Source organism: Neopsephotus bourkii, unplaced genomic scaffold (assembly GCF_033783945.1).
Source record: "Neopsephotus bourkii isolate Nb327-2 ecotype Australia unplaced genomic scaffold, CSIRO-AGI_Nbou_v1 NB_894, whole genome shotgun sequence".
NCBI lineage: Eukaryota > Metazoa > Chordata > Aves > Psittaciformes > Psittacidae > Neopsephotus > Neopsephotus bourkii.
In genome coordinates this window covers 3747238-3771000 of record NW_026901388.1, presented here as the reverse complement: position 1 = coordinate 3771000, position 23763 = coordinate 3747238, and the positions used below count along the sequence as shown (strand labels likewise).

The window sequence follows — 23763 nt, the reverse complement described above, 5'->3', positions numbered from 1 at the left end:
AACCCTGCTCTTCCTAGACTGGCTTTAGTGCTCTGTGCCTTAAGCTTAGTATGATTAGTGAACAGTGAAACCTTCAATAGTGATCGTACCCTGAACAACAGAGAATGAGTGAGACTGCTGGACATTTACAGGTCATGAAATAGCACACCTACTATACATGGGTCTGTGTGAAGGAGATCCTTATTTCTTCAGCTAGTGCTTTCAATTTGCTGAAGACAATATACATTAAAATGTGGAATTACTGACAAAAACGTACAGGAAAATTTTCAAAACAAATAAGTTATTTGACAGGAGACTGTCAGGACTCATATCTCTATGAATAATACAAATCCACATTGATCATGAAGACAGGATTCATACATGTATTACAGCTTATGCTGAATTGGAGCTCTGTCTAACTTGCTGAGATAGCACTGAATTATACATATGCAGTAACAGAAAAGTCTGAAAAGTCACAAAATAAAATAATGAAATGTTATCCATGCAGTAGAAAATGTTCTTGAGGGAGAAATTAACAGAAATTAAAAAATTTAAAGTATGAATTGAAGGAAAATATACAATACCTTCGAACAACAATACAAAAAGGAGGACACAGAAGTCAGAAAAGCACATAGAAACAGCCCAGTGAAAGATGGAACTTGGTATCCTTTACAGTCTCTCTACCTGCCTCCCTCACCTCAGGTGCCAAACATCAATTTCACACACCTTGACATCCTCAAAATGGGCCTTTGGATTTTCCTGTCACAATAACCAGGACTATAATTTTTTAACTTGGCCAGTCTAATCACTGAAGTTTCAATGATCTGAAGGACCCTTAGGCTACATTTTGTCTTAAGAGTTTAGCACTGACACGTATGACACAGCATCCCCAAGTAGAAGCACTAGGAGAGGGTATTTCATACCAGGATACAGCTGAGAAGGAGATGATGGTCAAAAATTTCCATGGATTGAAGCTCCCACACTTGAAGCATAGCTAAAAACTTGCAAGGTAATGAGTTACCAGAGAAGCTAACTCCTTTTATTTCCATTTTTATTTAGATATGAAAATATGGATTCCAAGTTCTGCAAAGAAGTTTAGACCTCACAAACACTCACAGGAAATGCAGAAAAACCTACTTCTCATGTTACTGAGGTCGTTTGCTGTTGGAAAGAAAACTTAAGTGTTCTGAACCTCAGCAGATAATAAAGTTTTCACAAGTTTTCATTCCAAAGGTATAAATGTCTGTTTGGAGGCAGGGTTCTTCAGCCACTTTCCTCAGTTTAAGACAAGCTAGCAAATGGGAGAACTTGATCATCAACAACAACCATAATCTGAAGTCCTAGAAGCCTTATCAGACACATACCATCTTGCACCTTTTCAGCATAGCCTGAATTACCAGTGATACAGCTGTGCAAAGACTGCCTGTTTTCAGAGACCAGGGCTTTGCACCAGCCTGGAATGGGTAGGTTAGCTTTGGCATCACTGTCTTCCCTATCTGCAAGTACTTTAAAGGATAATACCTCAGTCCTTAACCTTATTCTGTTTACCTCCCAGTGGTGTCATTCATGACCCAGTCAATGGTTATTTCAGTGAAAAGACTACAACAACTAAACAACTATAGGTTTGATGGGGGTTTTTTGTATACAAATGTATCTGTTTGTAATTCAGTATCCAAGGTGAAGTCAAGTAGCTGAAAGGCCATGTTCCTTTCCTGAAGTAGCTGAAATGCCATGTTCCAGTGTATGTCAAAAAGATGACAAACTTTGGATTCCCCCACTCTCTTATTCACTGCCTGCCAACTGGATTATCTGGGATGGCCTTCCAGTTTCCCATACTGAGCACTGAAGAAAAGCAAAGAGTGAACAGCTTTTACATCCAACGTGGTGATAATTTGCCTGTTGTTTTAACACTTTCTGACGATTAAATAGCCACCTACATACGCGCTCATCCCAGAACACCATTACTACAGTCAGACTGTTTTGCAAAGCTCTTTTTACTATGTGGATTAGTCTAAAGCTACAAACCCATGCTACATAGGCTACAGTTAGAAAAATACTTTTACTTCCATAATAAATTACTTATTATGCAATTACAGGATCCCTGTGGATGCTGATTAAATCAAATAAACTTCTCCATTCAAGGAGTATAGCGCATTTGTGAAGCCATAAACATGTGTTTCCATGACCTTTGCTCTGCAGAGCAGGGCCCCAGGACTTCTTATAAACAAACTAAATGCAGTTTAGGTTTTTCAGCAATAGTGTGGAAGTCCCAGGAGTATTTATTGTACAATACTTTTTTAAACTGCCAAACTGAGATAGAAAACAGGCAAGGAAACAGTACAGCCTCTGTGGCAGCTATGGCTCCTACTATTGTGGCCAGGGCCAGAATGTCCATTAGCTACTTTGGGGGCTGCTTTATTAACATCCAACTTTTAAATGTTTCATCTGGTACAGTATAAACACTACCGCACAAAGATATCCTCTAGTCCCAGAGATGTATTTACTAACAGGAAGCCTCGAATCCAACCACCTAAAACCCATTCCTGCTTCAGAACACTCCTTGCTTAGTACCTACATTTAATGGTATTGTGTCTGTAAACACAAATTTGTTCATTTATTGATTTTTTATTCTAGAGAGGACATGAACTAAACTCTTAACAAATTCACGATAGCCCCCAAATTTAACCAATCAAAACTGTTACAACTAAGGATATACAAGACTCAGAATGGACACAACTCCCATCTCTGCAAATGTACTGCATTAATTATCAGGACCTCTCCACTGTGCACTGCTAAGCTCACAAAAGTAAGTTCTCATGAGACTTCAGGTGCTTCCTCCTTTCAGTTGGCTCATAAATACTGTACAAATAGCCTCTTCTGCAGTATTTTGACACTTCCTCCCAGCCAGAACTAGGAAACAAACAGGAGTGAGAAAATGAGAAATAAGCCTGAGAAAAACATGCAGTTATGTGAAGTTCACCAAATGCTATTAACATGTTGCTTCTAGAAATTTTAACTAAGGTTCAATGGATCCTGGTGTGTCATTTTATCAATAACCAAGTATTATGTGGACATTTAAAAAGTTATAGAGATGCAGTGATAAGCCTCATTATCAAACTTAATGTCGAGATGACATTGTGTTTTCCAAGGGTCTGAACTGCAGATGGCAGAAATGCAACTGGCAATTATACTGCACGGCAGCACTGTGATGCTCCCAAGGCAACCTGCTTGTTGTGTGGTTATGCTCTGCAAAGAACCTCTGTGAAGGAAAGCCTGAAGCAATCTCCTCAGGAGTAGTGCGTGAGTTCACTGATTTAAATATGCTCTTGTTGCCTCTGAATTGCAATGGAGACTGCAGGGCTCACCCCAACACCCAACCACATCCCAGAGCGTGCTCCTTCCTGGGACCCCCACAGCAGCCTTATCTACACAGCTACAGGTATGCAGGTTTGGCACAAGGGCAGAGCAGTACATCATAGTAGATCACCTTATTTATTGCTGGTTATTCCAGAGAAGTGCCTTCATGACCTGGATTAGCTTTAAGGTGCATGGTTTGGCTTGAAGAAAGGAGACAAGAAGGAGCAAGCCACAAGGCAGACTGCATAGTCTGACCTCCTCCTAGCAATTTTAGTCAACCTTCACAAGAACTACTCTAGCTGTTGCATCCCATTTCTTTAAAGTCACCTGCATTGTCTTCATGCTGCCCTGCAGTTTGCATGCACTGGAGCACACACTTGTGGCCCACAGCTGACACTGTTATTGTAAAAGCACGACTCTCGCTTTGGCAGAGAATTAAGATATCACTTACTATAATTATTTCTTCACCTCTAATCATAAATCATTTTTTTATTCTATACCTGTGATACAGGAGCACAGATATAATTTACTAAGTGTCTTTTCTAAGTCTGTTCAAGCCCTTCCTATGCCCAAGTTTTTGGACTTTTTATTAAAAAAACAAAACAAAAAAACAAAATCAAACCAAAACCAAGTTAATAAACAGTCTGGTTTAGGAATCATCTGAGATAAACTATTTGATTCAACTACACCAGCAGAGCTATAGAAATAGACTATCTCACTCTCCCTCTAATATCACACTAGTTTAGTACAGTTGCCCCCATACTGCATAAGCCTGTGTATTCAATCTAGATGGAACATATCACAACATGACTGAGTTCCTGTTTTTAAGCTTGCACTACAAGGCTTCCCCATCCTCACATCCTCCCCTTCCCCCCCAAAATGAGTCTTTATCTTTTATCTTCATAAATGAGATAATAACCTACGTGCTTCTAGGAGCAGAATACACATATGTGCCTGTAGAAATGTACATATTTCTATAAATAAATATTTTCTGTATGTCTATATTTTCTTTATTTTTATGGATAATTATTTTGATAAAATAATCAAAGTAACAAAATATTCTTCAGACAGACCTAGCTGCAAGCGCAAAAGCTGGAAAAGAAATTTAACTGCTACTTGGTTTATCACCAAAGGAACTGCAAGCCCTTAATGCAATATAAATGACTATATTTCTAACCTGCAGTCAATACTAAACCTTGTCAAGGTAATCATTTATTGAGTTTCCAATTTTGCAAGAAAGTGAAAAACTCCACAGTTGTTCTGAAACTGTCGGCATGTGAGAAGTGGATTTCCCTACTTTTCTGCCACAGAATAAATACAGAAAGTTTCCACATGAACAATTCCCATGTCATTCAACTTAAGCATACTTAAGTATGTTCTGTAAGGTCATCTTGTGTGAGATACATGTGGTGCTGACAGGGAGCTCAGGCAGGTCTAAAGGGGAACACCGCTCTATATGTGGGTAGGATGTGCACATGGAGGGAGGGCTGCAGACTGCAAGCCAGGATAGAAAAAGAAAAGCGGGTAACTTCAGGGGAAGACCATGCTCCATGAACTGATCGAGTGTGAGAAAATTACAGGGAACATTTTGGTAGTTGTGATATTAATGAGATAGAAGCATTTTGGAATTTAAGCAATAATCTAAAATGTGTATGACAACTGAATCGCTGAAAAGAAAAATGCTATATTAACTCTTAAGTCTTGGAGATCTTAATGATAAATTTTATCACTAGTAGATCTCAAGTGGGGTGAAGCTTAGGTTAAAGGCCCACAGAGTATTAGATGAATTTGCCAGGGATGTATCATCTGAAATAATGATGAATAACTTTCAATGTGCTTGCAGTGTTTGATAGGAATGAATGACATACACTTCCACAGTAAAATCTCATGTGGGAAAGAGTCATTTGTTACAGAAAAAAAATGATCAGCTATTTACTGGAAGCACACAGGGACAGAGGCATTTAGCAATGCAGAGGAAATGAAAAATAAATTAATAAAGACAAGCATAGTTCTGAAGCAGGATAACAGGAAGGCAACTCATGAAATCCTGTATACAATAGATATTGTACTGAGAGGGCCAAAGATTATTTCACTTCCCAATGTACCTATCGCACCTGAGCAAACAACAAGTGATTTCAGCAGAAGTCTCACTCAGCCAATATGGAAATAGAGTTTCATATCTTCACTTCAGAAAGCTGTCAGGCATGTAAGCCAAATGCAAAAGAGAGGGGAACTTACAGGCAGAGTTCAGTGGCTTGGCCTGAGATGATTAAACACTTTTTTTAGTGGAAAAGAAATAGGAAGAGGTGGGTTACGACTGCAAGGCACAATTCAGTACAAATTCTGAATGAGCTACTGCGGGTATGTGAAACAGCACAGCACCCATATGGAGTAATTTCTGGACCAAGAAACATACACACTGTACAATTATCCATCTTGTTAAGGACAATAAATAGCCCAACCATGGTTCTGTGGTTATCTGCAGTATTGCCTCAGCTCATACTGAAGTGGCTTTGTACTTCTCCAGTACCACCCTGAAGAGCCACAGATTACTGGGATGAACAGGAGAATGGGACATCCAGTCTAAAAGAGGATCCAAAAATACTCGTCAAGTATCATCTTGCAGAAAAATGTTTAAATAAATGTTTTCTTTCTCACAAAATATCAGAGAAATGAACGCTAGAAACAGTATATTGAAGCAAAAGAGCAGAACTGTAAGGGTTATAATGCAGTTATGAATACATGTACAACCTAAACTAGACATTTTCTAATCACCAGAAAAGCAAAATTACAGAACAGGGCCCTATCAGGAGCAATGGATGAAGAAAAATTGCCCTGTTTTCAAGATGGTGCTTTCTGCCTTCCAGAGGGAATTGTGTGATACCACTGCCTGCAGTGGCAGCAGACTGAATTCTGTGACCCAGGAGATTCTTTGTTTCATTGTATTCAGATCTACAAAGGCAAAATATTATTTCAGGATTTTCATCACCTGGTTAACACCTCTATATCTCATAATCTGGAATTGAGGACTGTGCAAAGAGCAAATCAGTAACACCAGTGCAAAGATGCCACAAGAAGAATTTCATCATGTCATGCATCTAACAAAAACATGACAGGAGCACACCAAAGTTCCATGCTGAACAGGCTAACAGCATTTGGTAATACAGAAGGTATTGCACTATGTATTTTTATGTAGCTGAGGCAGTGCTGTAGTATAATTATATATTTGTGTTAAGACTTATCCAAAGACATGTGCATCAAACCAAGAAGCTAACGTAACTTGTAAACTTTTGACCCTTGTTAAGATGAGATGCATTACAATTGTTACTGTGGGAGGCAGCTGGGTAAGGTCTGGCAAACTTCACCATTACAAACATCACAAGGGAAGCGATAAGAGAGCCTCACCTACTGTTTTAAGCTACAAAAATAAGGTTATTAAATCCTACTTACACCATGTTCAAAGCACACTAAAATCAACTGGGTTTGCACATACTCCAGAGGTAAAAACCAAAGATATATTTATAACTGACCTGAAAATGTAGGCCAATTTAAATAGAGGTGACAATGAGAAGAAAAAAGAAAAAGAATAAAAGAGGTGTCAATATGAAGCTAAAAGAAGCCAGGAAGTTATAATCCTCTCTAAGTTCTTTTTCCCTCTTTATCACATAGAGTATTTTCCACAATAGCCATCATTTGCCGTCTCTGAAGAGAAGCAAACACTGAAGAAGTTCCATATGGGAAGAAGATGTTCAGAGAAATTAGGACCAAAAGGCCCCACATCAGTGAGAGCTGATCAAATCAGGTGAATGTTTGATGCTGGTAAAACAATAAATCATCTTAGGAAAAATATACACATCACAGACTTTGCAAAAAAATGGGCACCATTGTAAAAAGCTCAAAGGATATCTCTGCATCTGAAGGCAAGAAAAATGGCAAGTTGCTAGCAAATACAAGGACTGGGGTGTCAGACCTTTCTTGGAGCTGTGCTCTAAACTGAACTAATTATCCATATTATACAGGATATCCAGATAACTGATACACTAGTAGAATTTTCCAACCCAACAATCTCTGAATCTAATAGTGATTGTCATAATACCATAATTTAAATCAACAACAAGACTTTGCCTGAAATGCTGAGGCATTGATATTTCCTGTAGCTCAGGTGACTATTGCAGAAGTATAGCTAGTTCAGAAAAAAAGTAATGAAAATGACAAAAGAAATGGAAAAAAAAATAATGGATTGCTTATCTTTAAAAGGACATACATGAAGATCATATATTTGAGTTCCTTTACACCATCTCACTGTGTTTTATAACATGTAATACAAGGGACCTTTCATAAAATTAAAAAGTGTTAAATTTGAAGTAAAATCAGAGAGCACTTATTAAATTGTGGAAGTCCTTGCTTCATGATGCCACCAAAGCCAAGAAATTAATGAGATTTTAAAAGGGTCTGGATAATTACATGTTTAACAAGATTATCCAGAGTAGCTGTAATTAAAAACAACATTTTTTGGAAGGGATTTAAAACCACATGTTTTAGAATTAAAGCCATTCTCTCACTAGGAGAGATCAGCATAAATTGTAATGTTAGACATGGAGAAAAAAGTATTCCCTTACTTGCTTACTGCCCTTATCCAGCAGGTAGCAAACACTTTCAGGATGAGGATACTGGTCTCAATGGGCAATTTCTAGACTAGGAAGTCCTTGGATAAGGCATGGCATATTTGTAGCTTTCATAGCCTATCCATTCTGTTTTGTATGTATTGCAGTCACACTTGGAGACCTGGGCCATAAGAGAGCTTTTGATGTACTATGTGCCCATTACAGGTGCAGGACAAATAGGCAGGTTACTGTTTAGCAAGACAAAGGCAACTGAGCATTTTTAACTGCTCCTATTTGCCAAAAGACACAGAAGCCCAGAGACAGATGAAGTAATGGACTGGAGGACACAAACCAAGTTCGTGGCCAAAGTGAGAGCCATGCTGTTTTTTGATTGTTTGTTTTTTCTTTTTCGTTTTTTTTTTATCCCAAACAAATCCCTGCCTTCTGCAGAAAAATAAAGCTGGAGGATCTGGCATAAGCTTGCCTCAGATTATGAGACAACACAGAAACAGTGGTCCCATTTGCTTTCTAGAAGAACATGGATAAGAAACAAGCTTGGATGGACAACACAGTAAGTGCCGTGGAAGGCAGCTGTATTGAAGACTACAACTGTATATTCCCATAAAGATCAATACCTCTTCTAAAGTTTAAGTTGTGAAATCTCAGAAGGATTTCCCTCCCCACCACTGTCACAATATTAGGCAATTCATCCATAGTCAAAGAAAAAGCTACTTCCTTTCTGATACCTATCAGACTGTATATATACCGCATCTGCATTTTGGCATATAAACCACCATCTGCATGAAATCAAGAATGTCATACTTTCAGCTGCAGCTGGGAGTTAACTGTTCTTTCTTACTTTCTTCCCCATTTTACACCTTGTGACTGGCATTGTGCTTTTCAGTATTTGCAGTCTGGGCCTGTCTCCAGCTGAATTCACCTGCTTTAAATTTTCTGAGCCCTAATAAAAAAGGCCTGCAGACACGTTTGCTCCAAGTGTGCAACCATTTAGGGGTGGTAATGAGTTGGACTGCAGCCTGGTATCTGGCAGACCTTCCTACTTCATGACTCACTGCTAATTAAAACCACACTCTTTGCTTATTCCTGGGATAGCATTACTTACAAATAATTGAGAGTCTCTCACTGCCTTATAGCTTCCTCCCCCCAGTTTTGTTCTGTAGAATATACTTTTCTGATGGAGATCTGTTTCCCTTAAAGCTGGATGTAGTGTAATGGTGAAGGACGTCAATTTTTGGATGAATTCTTGTTGTCCTTAATTTGGATTCTGATATTTTTCTTATTTTGAATTGCATCTCGATCCATGAGCAATCTGATCCATTGTACTCTACAGCTGGTTTCTGGAGGTGACTGCCGTAACAAAGTGCAGCACATAACTGAGCACCACATACTGCCACTCGACTTCAGGTATTTTTTCAGCATGCCCATATAAAAATGAAATGTGATGGATTCACACAGAGCAATGAAAAGCTCACTTTTAGAAGTATTAATTATTTAACAGGTTTTCTCCATAAATTTTGGAAGGAGTAGATAGATTAACCTTTCTTTTTTAATTAAGCCCATTCCCACACTATTTTACTCTCGCCTGAAGCAAAGAGGTCTGAGAATTGCTAAATGTAAATAATTTCATGCAAAAAGGTAAAGCTGTAAGTCAAACTCCAAGACACTCTCTGCTTTTGCCTGGAAGTCACAATGATGATTTCTTGATTTATAGAGCTATCTGTGGCTAGACATCTGGCAATCTGAAGTCACCTCTCTTATGGCTCTGTTGAGCCAGCTTGAATCAGTTGATGCATTCTTAACAAAATCTCATACCATGAATCTGTGATGCCTGGTAGCAGGAACTCTCAGAAAAAGCCCTTCAGCTCTGGAACTGGCTTCAGGGCTGGTCTAACAAATGCAGGACTATTTCCCTTGGAGGCACAGTACCAAGCTCAACACTTCTCCTGAAGTGTTTGTTTGTAGGGGAGTTACTGCTGCAGCTCATTATGTGTTTTTTAATTCAATAGAGTTAACAGCGTTAGTACAGAGCTGCACCAACATGCAGACACAGGCATCAGTCAGCTAATGCAGAATTCAAAGAACTGATCACTTACTTAGTTTTCCCTTTTCCAGTGTGCTTTACCAAGGAAGAATTGAGAGTTATCATGGGAAACTCACACAGTTCGGACTCATTTTAGATCATGCCAATATTCTCCCAAATTCAGACACTCAGCTACATGCTCTGCATATGCATTAGGTTCCTTAAAGGCAGTCCTGCCAAATACATATTCCTAGCAGATTCGGCTGCTTCTGCAGCCTCTTCCTAACTAGCAGAAATGATTCCAGGATGTTATGTGCAGACACCTAGAAAGAGAAAGCTGACATTTGGAAAAATGTGTTTAATAGGTATTTAATTTTCCACTCTCCATTTCACTCCATCTTTAAAAATCAAGCAGGTTATTCTGCTGAAGTTTCACCATTTCAGCTGTGAAGATCAGAATTCCTTACAGCATTGGGGATCACCTCACATGACAGAAACTATTATTTTTTTTTAATAAAAAAATAAAAGCCTGTGACAGAGTTTTGGGTGTCACTAAATCTAAACACAGATGCTGTGTTCACTAATACATACAGTTAACAGAACATAAATAATGTTTGCTGGGTTTTGATGTGAAAAGTGAAATGTATTTACACAGATTTCTATTTACCCAGTTCAATATTTCCTTGCAGTCAAAGTTTTCTCCCTCTCCCCCACACTATCCCTTTGTGCAATATTCTGGCCCATGTAGTTGCACTGGTGGATTGCCTTGTAATAGCCAGTCTAAAACCAACCCAATATAAAGCTCTGTGCTATGTAACCAGCGTTAGCTTATTTTTTTCCTTTGCATTCCAGGCAAATGCTATTGCACTCTGCCTGGAAGCCAGCACCCATCCTCTCCATGAGACTGAGCTCCCTTCAGACCCAGGCTCAGGCTCACCTTTGAACCATACAAAAGGTAAGTATCTGAATATCATAATCTAAATCCAGGGGAATTTAAGAATGCGCTTTGTTTTTTTCTTTGGAGCTTCTGCCATCAGATTACTCCTGTTTTATGCACATGCATGCTTTCTCTCCAGGAGATCAAGGGCTTCAAAAAATCTGTTAGAGGCCACTTTGGCAAAATGCAACTCTTTTAAGAGAGACAGGCTGAACCCAAAGCATGCTAACTAGCCACACTTCTTAATCCTTCAGATGCCTCTGCAACTGTGACCCCTAAAATTGGAGTTTTGAGAGTAAAGGAAGAAATATTCCACCCATATAAAAAAAGACAGAAAATGAGACAGAAGGCACACTAGACATTCTGATAAAAAACACTTTAAGATTAGTAGTAGGAATTTCTCTGCACCCTGGGCTTAATTCCCACTGCGGCTTTTTATATTATAAAATTGTTTCTCTCTTTCTGTGGATTTTTCTGCATTCAGTATGTCTTCCATTCTTCTTCCCACTAGCAAAATACACAGCAAACACATCAACACTTCCAGCTAATTCATTCCCAAAAATGATCCTCAAGATTATGCAGGATGACCACAGTTTGGTATAGCTCCTTCCATGAACATAAAACACAATTTCTCTTCCCTTCTCCTAAAAGTCTTTCTGATAACCACTCAGATGCTGTTGTTATTCTTCGATAACAACTTTGGAAATATGGATGCTGTACAAGAAACTGAGCAATCTATGTAGCAAAATAACCTCAGACTCAACCAACAGCTCTAGTGAAGAAACAACTTGCAATCAATCCTCATGGTCATTTCTTAAGTCAAAACTATTTGAAAAATTCAGTAGCATATCTACTACTTTTCATATTCTGCTTTGTTTTCTCAAAATAGTAACAACGGTAGCTTTTCCACTTTAAAAACAATTGTTTAATTTTCCTGAAAGTAAGTTCACTACTTAACACACCCAGTTCATGTAAAACCATTTTAGAATGCATCTCAGACAGGAACGCCAAAGCTCACTCTTAGCCAAAAGCCATGCAGATAGAAATGTGTTATTTGATACCATTTCCTCATTTTCAAATTGCATGTTGCACTGTGCTGCATCCTCCGTTACTGGCTTCTGAAATATGTTGCGACAGATGAGCCATATTGCCAGACTAGCAATGGACATCCCAATATCTGGTACAAATATTCTGATTACGTTGCCAGCATCTGCTCCTTTCACACTGTATGGGATGAAAAAAACACACACAAAAAGGAAATGTTTATTATTTCTAATGACATTTTCAACTGGAACAGAAAGTTAGCTTATGGCAAAGAAAAAAACAACTAAAACACAGTAATAAGAAAATTTCACAATATGAGAAATATGAAGATGATCAAGGAACTCTAGACAGACAGATATTTTTGCTCTCCAGAAGTGCAGAATAAGTCATTATTCTCTCGGAGCTAACATACACATATTTTAGTGACACTTAGCATTTTGGATAACCCAATTCTGAATCCATTTTGTGGACAGCAATACAGGAACAGTCTTCAAATTCAACAAGAAAGATTTCAGCTGAATTCCTAGAAGATCTGTGTATACAAATCACAATCCCTTTACAGGCATCCTTTGCAAAGACATCTCCACCAAGGTGGTCAAGCAAAGTGAAGACAGCATTCATGCAACCCCTACGTCTGCTGCAATCATTCCTGACACACAGAGGAATAAGCAGAAAGCCTGTAGTATTTTAATATGGTTTATTATGTTAACTGTTAAAAAGTCTTATTCAACCAGACCTTTTAAATACATTTTTGGGTATTTAAGACTCATATTTAAGCACAAATATTCAAATTATAATTAAAGTGCTAGGTCCCCGCCAAGAAAACATTTCTCCTCCTCTGAAAGATTTGCAAGGCTGGATTATTCTTATGTAGAAAAAAACCCTGCACTGCTTTATTGTGCAGATCCAATTGTTTAGGCTGAGAAATATGACTTCATGGGTTTGGATGTGGTGATTGAATTTGATTCACTGTTAAAATGCAGAGCTTGGGTTCAGATCTAGTGGCACAATGAACAATTTATTAAGATGCTACACAGACTTACTGAACTTGTAGCTATTAATGAGAGGATATAACTAATTATTTGAAAGTGCACAGCATATACCTGCTAATCTTGACATTAACACATTTTAAATATGCAGCTCAGATTTTAATTTAATTTTAGTTTAATTTTTTATAGGGCTTTATGTCCATAATCAGTTCTCAGAACAGGTGAGGCATCTGTATAGCCCCTTAGGCACAGGTGAGTATGCTAGACTAGCTCTTCATAGCATAAACTGGTAGAAAACCTTGATAGGTTGTTTTATAGAAGCAGAAGAGAAGATCACCTCTGACTTTTCTTTATTGTAACACCAGTAGTTTTGAAGCCTAAAAAAAAAAGCTATTTATGAAGGATTTACCTGCAATTGCTGTGATTAACTGCAGATTGAGAGTGTCTAAAGTCTCTTATGCGATTACCATACAACCACTGTCAGGAATCTTGTTGGCCTGCTTATTTGTCCAAGATCAAATCCTACATTTACATCATTGCTACTGAGCCTGCTTTTCCACTGCTGTATAACTTGCAAAGTAACACATGCCCTAAGTGGGAACAGGATAAGTGACCATGGCAGAGGTTTAGAAGTAGATGTTCTTTAAGATCTCTTTCATTCTGTCTCTCCCATTCCATCTCTCCCAACTGATTCTGTGATTCTGTTTGCTAGCTTTAATGTTTGTTTCAAGAGGTTCAAATGAGCACATCACAGGAAGCCGTGAGCAATATGCAGCTGTGTGAAATACTGTCCTGTAGTATGGTTATGAATTTAACCCAGAAGTACGGCTGAATTAGTTCAAAACATGAGAGGGAAAATTCAATCTCTAGTTCTTGTTCCCATGCTCAGACACAGGCAGAGAATAAAACAAGGTACTGCCTAAGGAAAACAACTTAAGCTTTAATGTTGCAGCTTCTTGTAAAAGAAAGACATTGCAATCATGCAACCAGGTAACTTTCTCCTCTGATGCTCTTTGCTGTTACAGATTAGCCCTGAATGGTCAGGCACTATACAACAGCTGAGTAGCTTGTTTTGCTAATGGCTTCAAGTTGTATTGAAGCAGAGGAAAAAAAAAACACAAACAACTCACTGAAAGGCTTGCAAAAGAGTTAGACAGCAAAGTCCTTGCTGGAATTCTTGCATGTTTCTTGTGCTGCGGCTTCAAACAAAGCATGTTGTAGAGTCAACTGCCATGACAGCAAAGCCGATCTGTTTAACTTTATGGAAAACACGGGCTTGACATGTGTCAGTTCAGTTTGCAGCGCTGCAGCCCATACTGTCACTGAAGATTAGCTACTCAAGGCACTGAGGCCGCACTTAATCCTTTAGCGGAAAGCAGTGAAAAGTACATGTTTAATGAACCTAATTCCTAACAAGGTTTCACAATAACGAACTGGTTTCACTTATCCTCTCTGTTATGCTGAAACCTGCCTTTTAAAGCGGTTTTACTAAATAAGTGGCAACAAAATCTGAATTCTTGATTCCAAAAGTATTACTCAGGCATTTTTTAGAAAGAGTTGTGAAAAAAACCTGAATCCAGTATTAGTGTAAGAGCAGTATACATTTGCTAGGCTCATATTGAAAAATGAATCAGATTACTTCCATACAATAATCTGTAAGTGCACTTTTTCTGCACACAGTTATGAAGTCCCACCTGAAATTAATTTTGCATCACTTCTGAACTTAAAGCACAAGTCTTTCAGATCCAACCACTCACACACACACAGTTTCAGAGGTGGTAGCCTTCAAATACCAGTGCTTCTTAGTTGCACCAGCTTCTCCCTCCTCACACTGTACTCCTGTGGAGCCACGCTGGGTCTTCCTTCACATATCCCACTCCCCAGAACAAGGAGAGACCCCTGTGGGAGCACTGCCTCTACTGCGGCTCATATTTCTTTCCAAACCAAATTCTTCTGATCTTTCAAAATAAATAATTTAGCATGTTGTTATGAAAGATGTGATGTACAGTTCAGGCTAGCAATAGAAACCAGAGAGCAGGGAAAAATTCTGCACATGAATAGTTTATCCACCAAAACCAGACACAAATGTATGCTGTCCGTCTCCCTATAAAAAGGAAAACAAATTGACCTCAGTGTGATAATTAAAAAGGAAACAAAAGATCACTTGAAAATAGGAAATGTATATTCTTCTGCAAAGTAGAATAATAAACTGCTTCATTTGACCCCAAGCAATTTGCTCCTCAGTTTCTCACAGCAACAGCTAAAACAAAAACCAGTTATTCCCACTTGTTATCTCTGGCAGTACAAAAAAGAATGGTAAATACTGCAACCATTCCACAAACATTTCACACTTTATTTGCGCATTCACACATGGTCATATTTTGCATTTGATAACAGTCTGTGCATTGTGCTCTTTGCTCCAAAGGAGGCTCTCTAAAGACAAAGTTAAAACAGGAAAGCTATTCAGGAGACCTCTGAAAGAAACAGGTTTTTTTTAATCCCTGCAAGAATTACTGTACAGTGAACTGGTCATAGCCCTTCATTCACTAGTGCAGAATCATTTATTCACCTAAACTAGGCAATATACCCACAGGACAAATTTGATTGTAATAGGTATCTCTTATTGAAGCCTATAATAGCCAGAAACATTCTGAAATATCATTACAGTGAATGGCAGTTTTAGAATGCTTTTCACCCTCTTCCATTCTTTTTTACAGGATAAGGAAGAAAACAGGACAATCCACCACTCCCTCCTTTCTAGAATAACCACTTCTAACCAATTAGAATTATTCATCTCTTATTGAATGCACAAAGTTTTAGTGAACACTGAAGTGTTAATACTGCCTTACCTTGCCTGATTTCATTTCTTTATAACGGCAGACACATTACTTTCCTCCTTATTTCAGGATTACAGAATAAAACCAGAAAAGTGGCAGAGCTCTTAGAACTCAAATGACTTCAATAGGAAAAAAAGAATGTAAAATATATAGTAACACATCTGTAAAGCAATTTCATAATAATATATAAAATGTTCCACATATAGGATGAAAAACAATGGTCTTTGAACTCGAAGTATTTAATATTCTGTTGCAAACTAAAAGAAAACTGGAAAAAAAACAAACCAGCCTTTCTTAAACAGAAGCCAAATTAATTCAGCATCAGCAAAAGATCACAATGTTAAGTTTATGTTAAACGATAAATCAGACAATGCCTCCAGATTGAAAATCCTCATTTTATATTGAATACTGGGTAAACAAAGTATTTCAAACTTCAATTTTATCATAGTTTCAAAAATTTCTCATACGCCTTATTCACTGCATACAGTAACCATCTTTTCTTCTCTCCCCTCAGGAGTTTTCTGGAGCACCTGTTTATTTTCTAATTAACTGATTTAATGAAACTGCAATTAGGTAACATGTAGCACCTGTTTACTTTCTAATTAATTGATTTAATGAAACTATAATTAGGTAACGCTATACTAAAGTTTACAGGTGACAAACTAAGGAAGAGGTGCATAGATGCTAATACTTTCATCTTGTTTGGTCCATGTGAAACATTTGATATTTCCAAGCCAATCTATTATTTCAGAGTCATTTGTGTATCGCTGTAGCTATGTACAGCACAGTTCCCATGGGCTTCATCAGCAACTGTAGTCACTTATATTGGAGACAAATCAGACCAAAGAATCATAAGCATGGGCCCCTGGATATCTGGACTGGCAGTATCACACAGGTGATATGTGGTACTGTGAATGATTCTTTCATTCATCACTAGTATCCTCTCTATGATCCAAAAAAGAGTGGAAACTTTGAGGATACCAAAGGGCAGAAACCAGACTGCCTTGGAGATGTGCTTGCTGATCCTTACTGGGGGTCTCGGGGATGGCTGCTGAGCACTGTTAGGTCTGCCTTTAGTCCTTTCCTTACCTCATGCTCCATCACAAATTGAAAATAAATTACATTGTCAAAAATAAAATACAAACTTAGTAATATCAGTATCTACAGGACTGTGCACAATCACTCTTGATCTTGCACTGCTTTAATGTGACTGTCCTATCAGTTTATGCAGACCATGCCACGTCTTTTACCCCAAATACCTGAAGTTGCAATTTAAGAGAATTTTGGTCATGCAAAGTAAAAGAGTGGGAGGAAGAGGGAAGCAAAAATGAACAGAAAACTACCTATAAAAATATTTAGCATGCACTGACCTACCCAATATACAAGTTCAAATTGCTCCTGAAGTATTGGTAAAATCTTAATCACCACTTACAAACATGGTCTTCATGAATTCAAAAATCCAAATCCAAAAGTACACTTTGCTTTCTTAGGGAAGACACCTTGAAATGAAGAACAATTTCTGTATTGCAAAAGTGCTTAACCATGAATTAACCAAACATTTGCTTTCCAAACACTGCTATGCAGAGACAGAGCAGCTATTTGTAACTCAACGCACATTGCCAAGTTTTTGGCACTTCATTGCTTGCATAAAACAGTCAACATTAAGAAATTGTGGATATGTGCAATATGTAAAACATTGGTTCTTTTTTAAAGCACCCACTGTTTCTTGTTGTTCACTGATCTTCTAATAAAGGACAAATTCCAGCTTGCCTAGGGCAGCACACAGAAGACGTAAAATTCAGCTGGGATTTTGCAGCTATCACGCAAAGTGCTCAGTTGTGCTACTGCCAGACTCGTGACAGTACAACATCCAGCTCTCTTTGCCCACGTCCCCCAGCTCCAGATGTGGAGCAGGACTGATGTTGCACAGCCAAGAGGAAGTGAGCACATTCCCCTCCACACCCATGGTGCTGTGCATGCCAGCCCACAGTGCTGTGGAAATGACAAGCCCATCCACAGCACAAATTATTTCAGATCAAAATGTGAACGTGATCCTACATTGAGCAGAGCCAAGAGAGCATAAGAGACCTAAGGACACCTCAGCTGTAGGTACATTTTGGTCTGAAATCTTCGAAAAGACTTTATGTTGCGAGTTATGTACACTTTTCACTTGCTTCTCACTTACATACACATTGCATACGGATTTGGCTAAAGAACTAATTCAGTATTCACTGATCACTGCAAGACAATCACAGTTAAATCTAACCATAATGCTCACAAATACTTGGTGACTGAAGGCAAAGTGTTTACATAAGGGCCTACAGATATCCATATGTTCCACAATATTCCTGACTAAGAGAAAGTGCTGAAAAGATTGAAGCAAGCTGACAATCAGTGATTATTTCAAAACATATTTGCTCCCTTTTTCTGTAGCTTTTGCTGGTTGGAACATGAACAGATCATCATTTCAAACTACTTTTTGTTTCATTCTATAGCCAGCACATAATATAATCACAGAAAGTAAAAGACACGTATGGATTTTCCAGTCAGCTGCAGATGAGGAGGGAAGAGTATTTCCCCCAATTACAGCAAGTGACATTGTAAATTACTGTTATTTTACAAAGCCAGATTACCCTCAATACAGTGTAAAGGCACACAGGCACTAAGAAATGCCACAGTTCAAGCTGGAGTGCCTGTTGCACTCCAGTGAGTGCATGGGGGACCTCTCCACACCCTACTCCTAATTCAAAACTAGACAAGTGCTACATTTGCATGGATGGGATCATTCACTAAGACCCTCAGTTCTTCCACGTGAAACGTTTCCCAGTCTACCTGCCTGCCTTGGACATGACAATCCTTCATTTCTCAGCATCAAGCAAGACATGACAAAGCAACGTCTAACCTTCCCCACTATCATCTGCTTGAAAATCCCAGTGATTTAGAGGCAAAAGCACATGGGCATTGCAGGAAGTAGACTCCAGCCAAGAGGGGTGTGTGGGCAAAATCCCCCCTCACTCCCCAGATGATTTCCTTTAATAGTGGCCAAAAGAAACACCCTATTTACCCTTCATGCACATTGTTTAATTCCACAGTACCAAGTTGAAAAAGAAGAGTGGTAGAAAACTAAATGTCCCAATGCCCTGAGATATTGCTTCTTGTTTTTCTGTAAATGGAGCATATGATACAATTCCTGGGTGGCAAACACCCCTTGTACATGTGGGAGGGGAGAGGACTAGTTACCTGCATGGCCTAAGGCTAGGTGCTCAACAGCTGGGATGTGGGGCCACCAAAACCTCCCTCAGGTGTGGGAGGCAACCGTGGTTGTGTTTTGCCAGTGTGGGAGACTCTTACTTTCCCTGAGCATTGAAAAGGACAGGACTGCACAGATCCAAATAGCTCAAAAATGAGCTGAAGTTGAGTGCCCCCACTTTTTACCTCCAAGCTGGGTGCCCTGTCTGCAGCACACTGCAGCAGGCTGGTCAGATGCTGTATGTGGTATTTTAGTACTCCACTGGCCACAGGCCTCCTTGTGTTGCATGTGCCAATTGCTATTTGGAGATCTCACATGATTTATTCATGAACAAAACCCAGCAAAACCAAAACAAAAACCAAAGCCAAAATGTGTCCTAGAGAGTTTTTGGATACTAATTGCAATGCTGATTGCTCTCCAGATTAAAACAAAGACTGGCTCACATTCTGCTGCTGGTGGGTTTACTACTGTATTGCTCCCAGCTACCACTGTACTGCAGGAGGCTGAGCTGTGCCAAGAAAAACACTGACAACAGTCTCAAGTGCTCAAACAACACAAGTCATAAAATACCTTCTATCAGACGTTTGTTTCCTTTGAATCCCTAAGTTAAATGGCATGAGAAAAGTTAGGTGAAATTAATTTAGCTGAAAAGAAAATAAACACACGGGGTGGCAGGAAACGAGCAGCCTGAAAACCTAATGCAAACAGTTGGATAAATAAGATTCCTCCTGAATGGAGATGACTTCTGAGAGGATCTTATGCCATTGCTGAGGCAGCCCAGACCACCAGATCAACATGAAATAACGAGATGCTTCAGAGGACAAGAATTTTAAATGGAAATTATACAATTGTCCAAGCACAGAAAAAATTTCTCCTCACTTGCAACTAGCAAGAAAAATATATCTGAGGTACAAAATCTAGCAGTAGCAATGAAGCCTCAGTTAGAGATTGCTCTGCCATCACTTCCCCTTCCCTCAATTTTGTGATACTCCCTTACTTGTCACAGCATCTATTAATCTGTAGGCACCTAAATAACATAAGGTTGCTCTTCTTTTTTGCAAAGTAATGCTGTTAGGAAGGACATAGAGTAATAACCATGTAGTTGTCAGCTTCTGGTTTCAGTGTGGTAGAAATTGGTTATTTTCTCATTAAATTACTAAAAATATCTACGTTCAACTTTAAGCTTCACTCCTCTTTAATCTCATTGGATTGCTGACTGCATGTGTGCTGCAGTTATTAACAGGAAGTAAATCTACCAATCTGATTTACATCCCTGTGCCTCACAATCTCTTATTTGTCTCCCCAGTTTTATCTAAGGACCACCTGTGAACATCATTAAGTTGTTTTTGTTTTTTAACCACTGGTGTCACATAAAAAAGACTAAAAGCTGCCACCATGGGATTTGGGAATTCTCCTGTCATAATAATTCTCCTATCATATACAACCAGTGTAACACTTTTGTGGAGGGCACTGGCAGAGAACTATCAGGGTGAAAGTGGTGCTCTGATAACATGCTAGATTGAATCACCCCCTTCCACGGCTCCCCCTCTTGAAAGGATAGCCTACCTGCTAGAACAGAACAAAACAGAAGTATTTCAGGTGGGAAGAATGTACAACGAAGTTGGAAGGAGCGTAACAATGATTACTAATCCAACTTTCTGATCACTTTAGGGCTGACCATGTTTTTAAGGGCATTGTCTAAATGCCTCTTAAACACTGACTGCTTGGGGAAATGATCACCCCTCTAGGAATCCTGTTCCAGTGTTTGAACACCCTCTTGGTAAAGAAATGCTTTCAAATGTTCAGTCTGAACTTCCCCTGATGCAGCTCTCAACCATTCCCACACATCACTGGATCCCAGGCAGAAGAGATCAGCACCTCCCTTTCCACATCCCTCCTCTGGAAGCTGTAGAGAGCAATGAGGTCACCCCTCAATCTCATTTTCTCCAAACTAGACAAGCCCAAAGCTCTAAGCTGCTCCTCACACAACGTTCCCTCGAGTCCTTTCACTAGCTTTGTTGCCATCCTCCAGATGCATTCAAGGACCTTCATGTCCTTCTTAAACTGTGGGTCCCTGAACTGCACGCAGCACTCAAGGTGAGGCTGCACCAATAATACATCAGGAAATACTAGATGCACCAGGGTCTCTTACTTTTTTTCTGAAAGCATTGATTTTAATTATTGTCATCTTCTTGCCTTAGACTTCAACACCGTCTACCTTAAAAATAATCCAGTTTTGACCTATTGAGTTTCAGATTTCTCACTCAACATTCTAACAAGAGGAATCACCCTCTCTCTGCTCACTAATTAAAATTGTCCTTACGTGTTCATGTTATTAATACTCCATATTAAGCTGAATGGCAATCAGTGTCTTGCAAACATTCACAAAATTGAAGCATGTGCCATGAGAAGCTGCCAAGTTATTGCCTGTACTGTTCCTAATGAGTGAGGGGTGGGAATGGCATAAAAAGCCTCTCTGACTACTTCTATTGGAATTTTACTGGTCACTTCTGCAAAACATCAGTATTGCCAGAGAAAGTCCCAGACCAGAGACAGGACTGAAGGAGCAGCTGGAGCCAAGGATCTGCCTATGAGCATGATTTTGCAAAGGAATGTGGCAGGGTATGTGTTATTTCCAACTCAGGAACTTCTCTCCAGAGATCCTCTCCAAGGACCTTCACCTAGAATACAGACTTGAAGAAAGCAAGGTAAAAAAATCATAATGATGCTGCATAATGATCTACATTAGGGACTGTAGTGATAGGACAAGGGGTAATGGGTTCAAACTTCAACAGGGGAAGTTTAGATTGGATATAAGGAGAAAGTTCTTTACTGTAAAGGTGGTGAGGCACTGGAATGGATTGCCCAGGGAAGTTGTGAATGCTCCATCCCTGGTGGTGTTCAAGACCAGGCTGGACAGAGCCTTGGGTGGCATGGTTTAGTGGAAGGTGTCCCTGCCCATGGCAGTGGGGTTGGAACTAGATGATCTTAAGGTCCTTTCCAACCCTAACTGTTCTACGATTCTATGCTGTCTGCGATTAACAAAGCTGAATCTCTCACTTTAGATTCCTAAAGAACTGTTTCCCCAAAACAGAAGGTATACCAGAAACAGTGAAAAACTATGTTTGAGAGACTTCATTAAAAGTCAATAGAGATCTTTGTCTTTTAAAGTTTTATTTTCTCTTTGACAGTAATGAGTAGGAGGATAATGTTTCTTTGCTCACTCATTTTGCCATGGAGAGAGCCAGATGATCAGCTGATACCAATTATAAATTATTGGTCAAGATTACAGAAGGAAATGAAATATGGGGGCAGACCGATCTGATTTCTAGTAACACTGAACTGCAGCAGATGTGAGCATCAAGTCCTGCATCTTTTCTTTCCTCCCACGTGTCTTTTTCTTCTCTGAATGGTAGCCCATGAAGGGAAATATTGGCTCCTCAGTATGTTCCCATAATTCATCCACATTTCACAATAATAGTATGTATTCTTTTGTGCTCCTACAGTGAGCAGAGGCCACATGAGCTCTGGGTGTTAACTTCTGCTCCATTTTTCTCATCGTATGCATATGGAAAAGACTGTATCGGCTGCTTGGAAGAGTCAGTACAGAACATTTAGTCATGTCAAAAAAAAATGAGAAAATCCCTATACTATGAAGCTGTCTCCCAGAGTTAGATTAATTTTTCAACACAAATCTTACTTTCAGAAATAAAGAAACCTCACTCATTTTCTCAATTTTATTCTGATTAATTATTCACCAGTTTACACTGTTGCACATTAGCTCACCATTTGCCCAGAGTATTTAATAACCTTCCATTTCTATATAAGCCATACTAAATGTTTCTTGTTCATTCAGTTACTTTTTTGCATACATAAAAGGCCTTCACGTACCTGATATTATTTCTCTTAGTTTTATAGTCACTCTGAGCATTTCCAGAGCTCTCAAATAGAGGAGTATTTGACCACGCTTTGGATGTATTTTAGGACTTGTGCACTAATCATTTTTTTTACTTAAAAAAACCCCCAGGTTTTTACTTAAGAATCTTCATTAGCTGGAAGAAAATTATTAAATGAATATGAAAAAAATACAATTACAGAATCCACAAATATATTCCTTCACCTTTGAATTCTATCAGGCTTTGTTTTTGTACCACTGTGTGACTTTTATCCTTGGTTTTTGCATTCCTCTGTTTTATTCTCTTTGCTGATGAGTTTTAATTTAAAAGTTAGAGCTGATTTGACTGTTCATTCTCAACTGCATCTGCTATAGCAATGAATCTTACAGTTGTGCTATCACTTGCCAATGTCATCACATAGCAGGTGGATGCAGTCTGATGGCAAATACACACATACACTTAAGCTACAGGAAGACAGCAAATAAAGAGTAATCAGAGTAGTTTTGAATGCTGAAGCAGAAGAAAGAAATTTTATGATGGTGCAGTGAATGTGGGAGGGCAGAAGAGATGACAGACACAGAAGAAGACACATATGCTGCCTTTTGCAGCAATATGGAACAAATATAAGAACTGTACTACCATTTCAACCCTGGCAGTTTTATTATCTGCAGTTTACAGAACCAGATATGTAATAGTAACTCAATTCATTCTCATAGTGCAGAAATCAGGCTAGCATACTGGAGAGAAGGTAGATTAGAGCCATTCCTCTTTTAAGACTTGAGATGTACTTACATGATTAATGTTGCAAAAGAGTCTTTCACAGCTTGAG

At 38.9% G+C, this 23763-nt stretch overlaps 1 protein-coding gene across 1 annotated transcript in view; it reads right to left on the bottom strand.

The window, feature by feature from the left end:
- The window catches only part of LOC133214517 (piezo-type mechanosensitive ion channel component 2-like), a 234233-nt gene that overhangs the window by 58689 nt on the left and 151781 nt on the right, over positions 1–23763 (bottom strand). The window contains exon 6 of the mRNA XM_061357455.1: positions 11980–12142. Within this exon, the coding sequence (XP_061213439.1) occupies positions 11980–12142 (163 nt within the window). The remainder of the gene's footprint in view (positions 1–11979; positions 12143–23763) is intronic.